This window comes from Rhizophagus irregularis, chromosome 32 (genome assembly GCF_026210795.1).
Source record: "Rhizophagus irregularis chromosome 32, complete sequence".
Taxonomy (NCBI): Eukaryota; Fungi; Glomeromycota; class Glomeromycetes; order Glomerales; family Glomeraceae; genus Rhizophagus; species Rhizophagus irregularis.
In genome coordinates this window covers 1,808,214-1,820,000 of record NC_089460.1, presented here as the reverse complement: position 1 = coordinate 1,820,000, position 11,787 = coordinate 1,808,214, and the positions used below count along the sequence as shown (strand labels likewise).

The following is an 11,787-nucleotide window of genomic DNA, read 5'->3' as shown; positions in this document are numbered from 1 at the left end:
AAAAAAACAAAAAACATAAATTAATTCCAATTATGGACGAATTATAAGAAATAAATCTTGTTTCAAATTTTAATACGCGTTTATATAATTATTCCTAAACTAATACTTTTTCTCTTCAAACGAAAAATATTTAAAGAACCAATCATTTTAAGATCTTCTTAATATGGCATATTTTTTTGTCTCATTCAATAAACAAGAATCAAACAAGATAATGTTTATTTAAACACAAAAAAAGAACATCTTCTTAGAATAATTTTAAGTATTACACTCTTTTGTACATTTTCAACTCAGTGAAAATTCCTTACTTATAAACCAATCGATTTAAGACAAGAATTCCGGATTTTCATCTGATTTTGTTTATAATTTAAACTTACGCGTATGTATTTTAAGTGTCACAGTGTACAAATCTGGATAATTTTTATAAGTAAAAAAATTAACCTTATCGATAAATTTATTTTTATGGTATTTATTGAATTTGGTTTAGTTAAAGTTACGCGTAGTTATCAAACGATCTGGAGTAAGATTATCTTAAAAATTAAATCGTAATATCATCCAAATCGGGGTATTGGCTTCTGTTATGTTATCGATATCAATATACATCTTTTTGTAGGGGGGTAGTCTGGGAACAATTGAACAATTGGCTAAACCTAAAATATAAAAACACGTGTTTTTATTATTATTTATCCCTTTGTCCCAATCATCCAAAAGTTGGATTTCTTTGTGAGATCACATGTTCTTCGCGTTAATGATTTACATTTCTTGTCCTTTTTATTACGTAATATAAATAAATTACTAGTTGATTTTTAATTGCCGAATATATAATACTTTTTTTTCTTTTTTTCGTTAAAAAATTGTTGGAATATATATAAAATTTATATTTAAAAAAAAAAAAAAAGTGGCTTTTGATCCTTTACGGATATCCCTATAAAGGTAACTAAATCCATGATTCAACCTATCCTTTTGAATTAATTAATCTCCTTATTACCAAATTTATCTCATGGTACTTACCATCGTTTTATTGGTTGAAGGTGTTAACCTTCCTCCTTAAAGAGGTTACTAAGCCAAAAAGTTTTCACTCAAAAGATTTCATTTATAATTTTTGTTCAACAAAATGGGTAGGTAATACATTATTTATTATATCGTATCACAATACTTTCGTTCTTTCTGTCTGTCTCAGCAAATAGCAAAAATGAAATTTCTCTGTTCAATGAACCTACTTTTTGTCTTTTAATTAATTATTAGGACAATTAATATAGTAAATTTAATATAAATATTTGGATGTTTAATAAACTTTATTATTAACTGATATTCAGAACTTTACTTTTTTCCATCGAATGATGTCTTATAACAAATTATATTATCGAATACAAGTTTCTATTTAATTCTTTATAATTTTGTGTTTAATTTATTAACTAAGGCAAACCGAAAAAAAAAACCTTATGATTGATCGTCAAACATTTTTTAATAATAATAATATATGCTAATTATTAATTTTATTAATTTAAAACAAAAAAAAAAATTAATAAGAACGAACTATTCGGATAAAGGATAGCATTGAGTGAAACCATGCATGTATAATTTTTGAAATAATGGGTAAATCTGGGAATTAATTGAATAATACTGTATTTCATAATTAAAATCGTAAGTTACGTTTTTTAAATAACATTTTCGTCGAAAATCTTTTTAACTATCCAGAATTTTCTTAATTTCTGCTAACATATTCTTTAAGTTATTAGTGTTATTAGTTGTTTGAAAATAATAATCTTCTTCAATCAGACCGTTTATCATCATGTATCATATAATGTCGGATTAATGTTAAGTTTTTTGGTTCAAAAAGTAATACTTCAATTGCTTCATGTCCTTATATTTAGTTATTTTGTGAAATTTTTGTGAAAAAGCATTAAATCAGTGGCGAAAAAAACATTTGTTAACCTTTAATTTATTAATATGGGAAAGGCCGCTATTCCGCATTTGTTATGAATCAGTTTTTACCAACATTACCTATTGTTCAGTACCGATTTGACCTATCTCTTATTACTTTTAAAAGGTAATAAGTTGTAATTTTCTTTCTTCTCTTTTTTTTTGAATTACAATACGTTTTTATCATGCTCAACTCATTCTTGCTATTATTTTTAATTTTAAGATACTTTTGCCAATCCAAAGCTTTTGTTCCTGTCCATTTAGAAACTGAGAAAATGGCAATGGACAAATATTATCATCAAGAAAATGCTGTATCACTAAAATAATTGAATGTTATTGAATGTTACAATGAAATAACTTCAGGGTGTAACATACAACCCTACACCACAACCCTACACATGTAACATTTAGCAAACTTTAATCTTGGTGAATGATCGTTTATAATTTAAATTTTTGTTCAACGTCATCCCTAATTAGTTTTCATTTATAAATTTGATTTTATTATAAAAACCTTTCCCCTTTCATTTAATTGATTTTGATTTTATCATAAAAAGATATGTCACTAGTAAAAAAAAAAATATCCTCTTCAACTGTAACTTATCGATTGAGAAAGGTCAACGTTAAACAGAATTTTTATGGCATTGTAAAAATAGATAAACAAATAAACAAAATTGTCCAGAACGCACTCGAATCCTTTTGTCACCCGAATTTAGAATTATAATTCCTTATCCAATTGAACCGATAAAACTGTGCCTAATGGACTAATTTATATACCTACCTTTTTAATCGTATTTCTCATTTATTTAGAAATTTAGAAACCTGTACAGTAAGATTCCGTATATACTTGATATAATTTTCCATATTGTACCCGATTTCTTTTTCATACTTGTACCCGTTAAAATTTTCGTAAAAACGAGATACTCGGAAATTTTTCCGATAAAATAAAATTCAGGACAATTATATTTAGAAAAAAGCTCTATTTATAAATAATTCTAACCTTTAAACTGTAAACGAAATACATATACTGTATATTTAAAAGACATTACGCAGAATCTTATCGGGAACTTGTTGAATATATAACAGCAGGATGTGATTATAGAATATTCCAGTCCAAAACCAGTATATATTGATTTTATGATTTAATATCGCCGTCTGCTTGATTTCCTGTAGAATCAATTTGACTATCTACCAATGAAGTATCAATTGACTAAAATCCAATTAGTTGAGGAGTTATTAATTTACTAGTCAGATTTGAACAAGTGAGACTAGCCTATATGATGAACACATATGATAATTGTCACGACATGAAAAATGAGGTTTGTTAACTGAAACATTCTAAGTTTGCATAAGTATCAAGCATTGATTGATTTAATTTATCGTCGACTTCTTTGAGATTGTTTTATACAGAATTTGATTAAAACAAAATCCGTAAAAAAAAATAATCCCAATGTTTCTGGCAACATATAATTTCCGAATTTCTTTCCAAAAATTTGCCTTTCCAGACCATATTGTTCTTCATCTTTTTGTTGCTGCACTACTAGTTCTATAAGAAAAAATTTGACGTCTAAGAAACAGTTTAATAACGAAAAATAGAACAGAATTCTAAGACTAAACGGTAATTACTGATTATATGGATAATAAAATCAAATATTAAACATTCTTCAACTTACAAAATGTGGATTATCCATTACTTTAATCAAATTAAAAGCAGCATTTATTCGGAGATTATCAGCATGTATGTAAAAAAAGAGGTCTATGTTTATATTCATTTAATTAGATCTATGAAGTAACAACCAAAATGGTAAATATTTATAGTGAATTATTTTAAAGATATTTATTTTGTCTCTACTTTCATCATACAAAAAGAAGGGATAGAAGGGTAGAAAAAAGGTAATTTATTAAAAAAAAGGTATAATTTATACCAATGATCTTTATTGTAGAAAAGTTATTACAATTCAGAGGTATGATTTTAAATTTCAACAATTTAATAGATAATTAAATAAAGCATTTAACAATGACTTCAGTTCGTCCATAGTTCAATGGTCAATTATCATATTAGTGTCTATTTATTTTGAGAGCTTTTCTTTTTTTTCCTTTTGTATAATTGTTAAATAATGCAAAAAGAAAACGTGTGATAAAAAAGTTAAAGAGATCATACATGTATGTATTTATTTAATAAGGTTTTATTACTAATAGTAAACTGTCGCAAATAAAAGTAGAGATGACGATTATAACTTTTATTGAGAGATCAATCAAGTAGTCTTGGAAGGGTAAAGTTTATGGAAGAATGCAGTCCAAATCATTTCAGAAATAAGTTGCTAATCCCTATTCGTAGAGCCACTCGGAGTTAATCCATTAGGTAGTATGCTGTATACATACTTCATATTATAATTCGCCGGATTGGATAGGAAATATCAATAAATGGATGCTCTTACAAAAGTTTATTCATTAGAAACGATCCATTAATAATATTTTTGTAGTTACCTTAGTTACCTTGAAATTCGGTTTCCAATCTATAACACCAAGATCTTCCTCAATTTTAATTCTTGCAGTATCGAACATCTTCATTGAGGTTCAATTATGGCACGCACATTTTACTTAATATTTATTACCAATATTGGATTGAAAATTTCGTTGGTCGAATATTAAGGTTTTTTTAGAGGACCTATAGACTGAGTTTCAATAAAAAAAAAGGTTAATCTTTCATCTGAATGGTACTCTACTCAAAATTCAACGTATCATATTTCTCGCGTTATTTTTTGATTTACCGATTAAGAAAAGATCTACAATCTAAACAAGATATAAATCTTTTTCAAAACCTTTAGACCTAAAATTGTTCAGGAAGCATTTTTTTTTTGACTAATCGAACAAACTATTGATTTATTTCAATAATGAGCAATAACCTTTCAAGCTTTGATGCATTAGTTTTGGGTGTTTATAAGGACGGTTCATTTTCTGAAACAGCATCAAAGAAGATTACTGAAAAAATACGACAAACTATTAAACAGCAGCTACAATGTGCTGGAGTTAAAGGAAAACTGGGCGAAGTAAGAGTTTTGTATGGAATTGGCAGTGAAGAAGGTTTGCCTTCACAAATTGCTGTTGTTGGTTTGGGAACTAAACCTGAAAACGAGAGAGATTCTTTGGAAAAAGCTCGTGTTGCGGTATAATACAAAAATTCTTGTCCTTTGGTCGCGTGATGAACATTTCGTTCATAAATGGTTGTTAATACATTTACAGGCTGCTGTAGGTGTTCGCACGTTGCGTAATCAAGGAGCAAAAAACATTGCAATTGATGTTATGACTAATGAACATGGTATTTTAATATCTTTTAACTTTTTTTTGTTTTTTTTTCGTTATATATATTAAAATCATTATTTCTATTAAATTAGGTGCATCTGAAGGTGCAACTCTTGCTCTTTTTAAACCGGATCGGTTAAAATCTGCTCAAAATCAAATCCCATCTGTTAAAATCTCACCATTTGGAACATTATCATCATCCGATCTTACTTGGGAAACCGGTTTAATTTACGCAAATGCTCAAAATTTCGCTCGTACATTAGGAAATTCTCCGGCGAATCATATGACACCAACTATCTTTACTGAAAATGCAAAATCTGTATTAAAAGATCTTCCCAATATTGAAGTTATTGTTAGAGATAGAGATTGGGTTGAAGGAAAAAAAATGGGATCTTTTCTATCTGTTGCTAATGGTTCAGACGAACCTTTAAAGTTTTTGGAAATTCATTATAGAGGTGGAAAAGACGGCGATAAACCTCTGGCTTTAGTTGGAAAAGGTATTATTTTATTTGGGCTTTTTTTGTTTAAAATAAAATTACTAAAATAATATTTTATTTAGGCATTACATTTGATTCGTAAGTTTTTATTATTCTTTTAGATTGTTTATATTAAGTTTATTTTATAAAAATTTCCTGTCCTATGAAAAAAGTGGTGGAATTTCATTGAAATTCCCCGCAGGCATGTCTGAAATGAAAATAGATATGGGTGGCGGTGCAGCAGTAACGGCTGCATTGTATGGAATAGCAAAACTCGAATTGCCAATCAACGTGGTTGTAACTGTTCCTTTATGTGAGAATTTACCTTCCGGTCATGCAACAAAACCAGGAGATGTTGTCGTTGCCATGAATGGTAAATCCATTGAGGTATGATACTCTCGAATTCATTTGATCTAAATTGAGATGTACAATTCATATGAGTTTATTTATAATTTAGGTTGATAACACAGACGCTGAAGGACGTTTGATCTTGGCTGATGCATTATACTATACAAGTTCGACGTTTCAACCACACAGTCTTATTGATTTGGCCACCTTAACAGGTGCAATAGGAGTAGCTCTTGGTATAGGTAAATATGCTGGAATTTATACTAATTCCGATAAACTATGGGAACAACTTGCTGAGGCGGGAAAAATTGCAAATGATCCTTTATGGCGCATGCCACTTGATGATTTCTATTTAAAATCTATGACTAAATCTGATGTAGCAGATTACATTAATTCTAGTGGTAATAAATATGGAAGTTCTTGTAAGGCTGCTATTTTTCTTAAAGAATTTGTATATGGACTAAGTGATGAAGGAACTGTAGGCAGGGATATTACTGATACTGAAAAAGGGAAGGATTATGGTATAATTGAGGGAAATATTATCGATAAAGATGCTGATGAACTTAATAAGATTAGATATGCTCATATTGATATGGCATGTATTATGAATGCTAGTGAAGACTCTTATTATAATGTTAAAGGAGCAACTGGTATGTCAAATATACTTTTTGTATTCGTATAGGTAAAGGATAATTTTTAATTTTTCTTTTTTATTAAAAATTTATAGGGCGCCCAGCTCGTTCTATAATCGAATTTGCTAGAAAACTTTCTAGAGTTAGATAAGCTTTGTTTTTTTTTGTTTCAGAAAATTAAATTGGTTTTAATATTGTAAAGTAAATTACATATTAATACTATTAACTGAGAAATATTTATAACTTAGAATTAAATTTGGCTATTTAATTTTTTTTAAGATCTGTATCATAATCGCATAGTTGCAATTATCAAAAAGAAAGAACATAGATGAAATAGCAACAACAATGGGTAACATCACATCATTATAATTGTTAGAGTGCTTTGCATCAAAATAGCAATATAAGTTTCAATGTTGTGGCTAGCATCACAAGTAGTATTTTTAACTCAAGAAGGGTAATAAGAACCAGTAGTCTCTGAATTTTTGGTTAATTTCCAAGATTTTTTTAGGTCTGTTAAATGCAGAGATATTTTCATTACTCTGTTCACCAATCTTAACGGCTCTAGGTAAAATCTGATGCATAATTCAAGATTTCAGATGTTGAATCATAATCCATAAGCAAGTAAATCTATTACAGTCAACTCTCTCTAAGTGTACCCCCTTAGGACCATAATGAAAATTTGAAAAAACGTGCATTTAGAGAGGGAATGCATTTAGAAAAGGAAATTTTATATGATCTCTATATACTTGGGACTGAGTAAGAGGGTGCATTTAGAGAAAAAATATATAATACGTGCACTTAGAGAGAGTGCATTTAGAGAGAATTGACATACCTTAGTCTCAATTCTGAATCTATTCACTTTTCTAAATAGAACTGGAATAAATATATTGTCAAAGCAATGTTGAAAGGGGGTTTTCTTGGTTGATAATAAATATATGATTTGGATTTTAAATTCAAGATAAAATTTTGTGATTATCATGGTGATTTTTTTTAATATACTTAATTTTAATATATAAAAATTTAAGGTATTTTAGGTATTTTTTTTATTTTAAAAAGTAAGAAAATTCAAAATTAAAATTTAAGTAAATTAACATTATAAAAAATCCATTTATTTAAGCATTTTTAATAGCAAAGTAAAGATCTATTTTTAATATAAAATTTTACAAATTTTGCATATATCAAATCATTATTATTATAAAATTTTATAATTTAAATAATAAATTTTTAATTATCTTAATTATCTTCAAGTTAGAAATTTTTTATAATTAAAATATTTAAATAATAAATTACAAATCATATTTTTTTAGTAATTTTATCTATAATTAATAATAAAATATACTTTGAAAAAGTATTTATTTTAATTTTTATTATTATATTTTATTCTTCATATAATAATAAAATTCATTTTATCAGAACTCTAGATATTTAATATATGAATTATAATTACCTTTTAGCTAAAATCACCTTTTTTTGCTAAAATTCAAAAAATTATTTTTTGTAAATATCTTAGCATTTGATAATTCAATTTTTATAAATAAAGGATTTTAAAAACTTATATAGTATAATTAAAAATATATTTTTTAGGTAAAATTAAAATATTTAAATAGTAAAATTAAAAAAAATAAAGATTTTTTTCAGAAAAAAAAAAGAAATATACTTTATATATTAAAAAAAAGCACTGTGATTTACATTATAAAATAAGATTTAGATTAATTCAATAAAATTTATATTTATCAACATAAGTATAATAATATTATTATATAACATTATAATGCTTTATTTAAATTTTTATTAAACTTAAATTAAGCTATAATAAATTTATAAATTAAACTTTTATTATTTTTTTTCTTATCCAATTTTATTTATCTTCATTTTTTCATTTTTTAATTTTCTTTTTTATATAAAACCTTTTTATTAATATTTTAAAGATGTAAAATAATAAAGATAAATGATTTTATAAAAAATTAAAAGCAAATTTTACTTATAAAAAGCCTATTAATAGTGAGATTTATAATTTTATTTACAGTAATTGATATAAAATACTGATTACTTAACTTCAAAGTTCAAATTGGATACAAACTTTTATGTAATGGGAAAAAAAAATAGTTCTAAATATCATATTTCTTCAATTAATAATTGCATATTTGTAATAAATAGACATTTAAATAATAAGTCTGTTCTTTCAAAATTTATCATTACAAATTATAGTAGATTTTAAGTAGTAATATGGGTGCTTTACAGTAGAAAAGGATGAAACTACTAAAAAAAATAAAAAATGAGTTAATATAAAATCTGAACAAATTATAGCATTTAGAATATTTTTGGCATATAAAAGAAAATTTGAATTTTTTTAGTAGTTTTGTCCCTTTCTACTGCAAAGTGCCCATATTAAGAGTTTTATAAGTTAAGATTATAGAAATATAACAGTACTAATAGATTTACTGAATATGATCTTCTTTAAATTCTTGATTATAGTGTTCTGTACAAATCAATTTATGATATAATGTGACCCTAATTGCTCTTGAAAGGTAAAAATGTATTTTATGAATAACTTTAATCGAGCAGTTCAATTTCAATGATTTTTTTTATTTTGATTAAGATAATGAGAACTATTGATTAAAAAAAAAATCATTGAAATTGGATAACTAAATCCTGAGATAATCATTTTTAGAAGTCAAATTAAGTTCAAATCAAATTCAAATTGAATCAAATTTTAGAGGAAAAATTTGATTCATGCGAAATACTACTTAATATCTGACAAAAATCTTATAAGTTTATTATACAGAATTTTTTTTTTAATGCTATTTTTTATAAATTAAAAGAAAAAAAACATTTCAATTTGTAGTTTCAAATTTTTATATAAAGAAAAAACAAATATGGCAGATTTAATATTATTATTTATAAATCAAAAGTACCAATAATATTGAATTTCAAAATGATAAATTATACATTTTTAAAATACCTAGTTACGTTTCCACCCCCTTCTATTTTTTAAAAAATTTGAAATTTAATAAACATATATTAATAAATACTTTATTTTTGAAAAAATTTAAAAGTTAATAAATATATAGTAATAAATATTTTCTTTAAATTTTGCCTGAAATTTTCAAATTTTTCTATATTTATTTGTTTAGTTTGTTTAACTTAAATCCTCCTTCCCCCTTAATTTTTTCAAAAGGTCTGAATATTAAACAAATAATTAAATTGGAACAGCCTAATATGGATAACATAGATATATGGATTATTCATTCAATTTTTTTAAATTATCTGTATCTGAATTTAATTTTTATATGGATTATAGATATAGTAAAAGTGGAGTGTTAATTTACAATTATACGGATTTTGCAAAGTAAAGAAAAATGACTTAATACAGAAGTTACGAAATCTAAAATAAAAAGACATAAAGCTGTTATTGTCTCTGAATTTGAATTTGCTCTTAAAGAATTTATCTTATATTATCAGCATAAAACAATTATAAATAATGCTATATTAATTGAATATTAGCTAATAAACTGAAAGTCCTTAAAGGAATACTTTCTTTCATTTTATTGCTTTTATTTTATTTTATTTAATGTTATTTAACTTTTATTTATTTAATTTTCCAATAGATAGCTTCAAAATTTTAAGGAATACAATGGTATTTATTAGGTAAAGTTTCATGAAGAAGCAGATTCTGCTAATGAAAATGCCATTGCTGAAGCTTTGCCATTATTATAAAGTAAATGTGCTGAATATTCTCCTAATCGAATTTATAATATGAATGAAATAGGGTTTTTTTATTGGTATTTTTTAAAATTTTATAAAAATACTGGTTATATTATTTTCTTATATTAATATTTTAAATTAGAGCCAGATCGAACATTAACTACAAATAGCTTTCTGGATGTAAAAAAAGTAAAAAATGCCTTTCAATTGCTTTATATGCAAATGCTGATAGTTCATATAAGTTATCTCCTTTAATAATTGATAAATATGCAAATCTATGATACTTTAAACATATTAATATTTGCAATTTACCAATAACTTATAGAAGTAATGCTAAAGCCTAGATGCTAGTATTAATTCTTTTTTAAAAGTAGTTTCAAGAATTTGATCATTTAGTTGGTATAAAACACAATAGAGAATGTATTTTATTACTACTTGATAATTGTACAAGCTATAAGATAAGTAATCTGGTTCTTGAAAATGTTGAAGTTTATTTTTTACCTTCTAACATAACTTCAAAACTTTAACCAATGAATTCTGGAATAATTATGTTTTTTAAAAAACATTATTGCCATCATCATATTCAATAAATTAAATTTTTATTGTTTTTATTATGTTATAAATTTTTTTTTTATTTAGATGGATGTTAGAACAAATTAAAGCTGGCCAGTTTATATAAGATTTGAAAATGAATATCTTACAAGCGATTTAATATATCATATAAGATTAAAATGAAGTTACAGTATCTACTATTAAAAACTGTTAGAATTATGTCAAAATTCTTTCAGATACTTTTGAAAATAATATTAATAATGATGATATTGATGATGAACTTAGTAAAGCAATTGAAGCTCTTAATTTACCTAATATGATGCAAATAAAAGAATTTTTAACCATTCCAGAAGAAAATATAATTTATAAAGTTTCTAATATTTCAAAATTTGCAGATATGTTTAAGAATGGACCTACAAATCATCCAGATAAAATAGATGATAGTATTGAGATTTGCATCAATAATACATCATGAAGTTTAAAAATGGTAAATTTATTTTTACTTTAGCAAGAAAATTCAAAGTAAACAAATAAAATTATTAGGCAAAATTGAAAATTTTATTAAGAAAAAGCGGATTAATTTAATATAACAAATTACTATAGATCAATATTTTAAATGATTATTTTAATTTTGTAATTTTCTTATAATTAATTCCTAATAAATAATACATTTATATATAAATTACATAATTGGTTCAATTCTATAATTGCACATTTTCTCTAAATGCATACTCATACCTGATCTCAAGGGTATGCAATTATAAAAAGTTGACAGTATTAAATTTTTATTATAGATATATATTTATAGATAGATGGATACACGAATCCAAATTCTAAATAATAAGCCATTAAAA

The 11,787-nt window shown here is 24.9% G+C and overlaps 1 protein-coding gene across 1 annotated transcript; it reads left to right on the top strand.

Moving 5' to 3' along the window:
• Nucleotides 1-4,755: 4,755 nt before the first annotated feature.
• On the top strand, nt 4,756-6,907 carry OCT59_023187 (uncharacterized protein). Its single transcript, XM_066150594.1, has 7 exons — nt 4,756-5,084; nt 5,161-5,236; nt 5,313-5,717; nt 5,780-5,795; nt 5,870-6,083; nt 6,154-6,694; nt 6,772-6,907. Exons 1-7 carry the CDS (start codon nt 4,812-4,814, stop codon nt 6,825-6,827), a joined length of 1,581 nt encoding a protein of 526 aa, XP_066006608.1. The 5' UTR covers nt 4,756-4,811; the 3' UTR covers nt 6,828-6,907.
• The last annotated feature ends 4,880 nt before the right edge of the window (nt 6,908-11,787 follow it).

Excerpts from the sequence above, each read along its gene's own strand:
- OCT59_023187 (XM_066150594.1), top strand. The coding sequence starts at position 4,812 with ATGAGCAATAACCTTTCAAGCTTTGATGCATTAGTTTTGGGTGTTTAT. Across the intron at positions 5,237-5,312 it reads TGTTATGACTAATGAACATG|GTGCATCTGAAGGTGCAACT; the intron begins GTATTTTAATAT and ends CTATTAAATTAG. Across the intron at positions 6,084-6,153 it reads TGAATGGTAAATCCATTGAG|GTTGATAACACAGACGCTGA; the intron begins GTATGATACTCT and ends TTTATAATTTAG.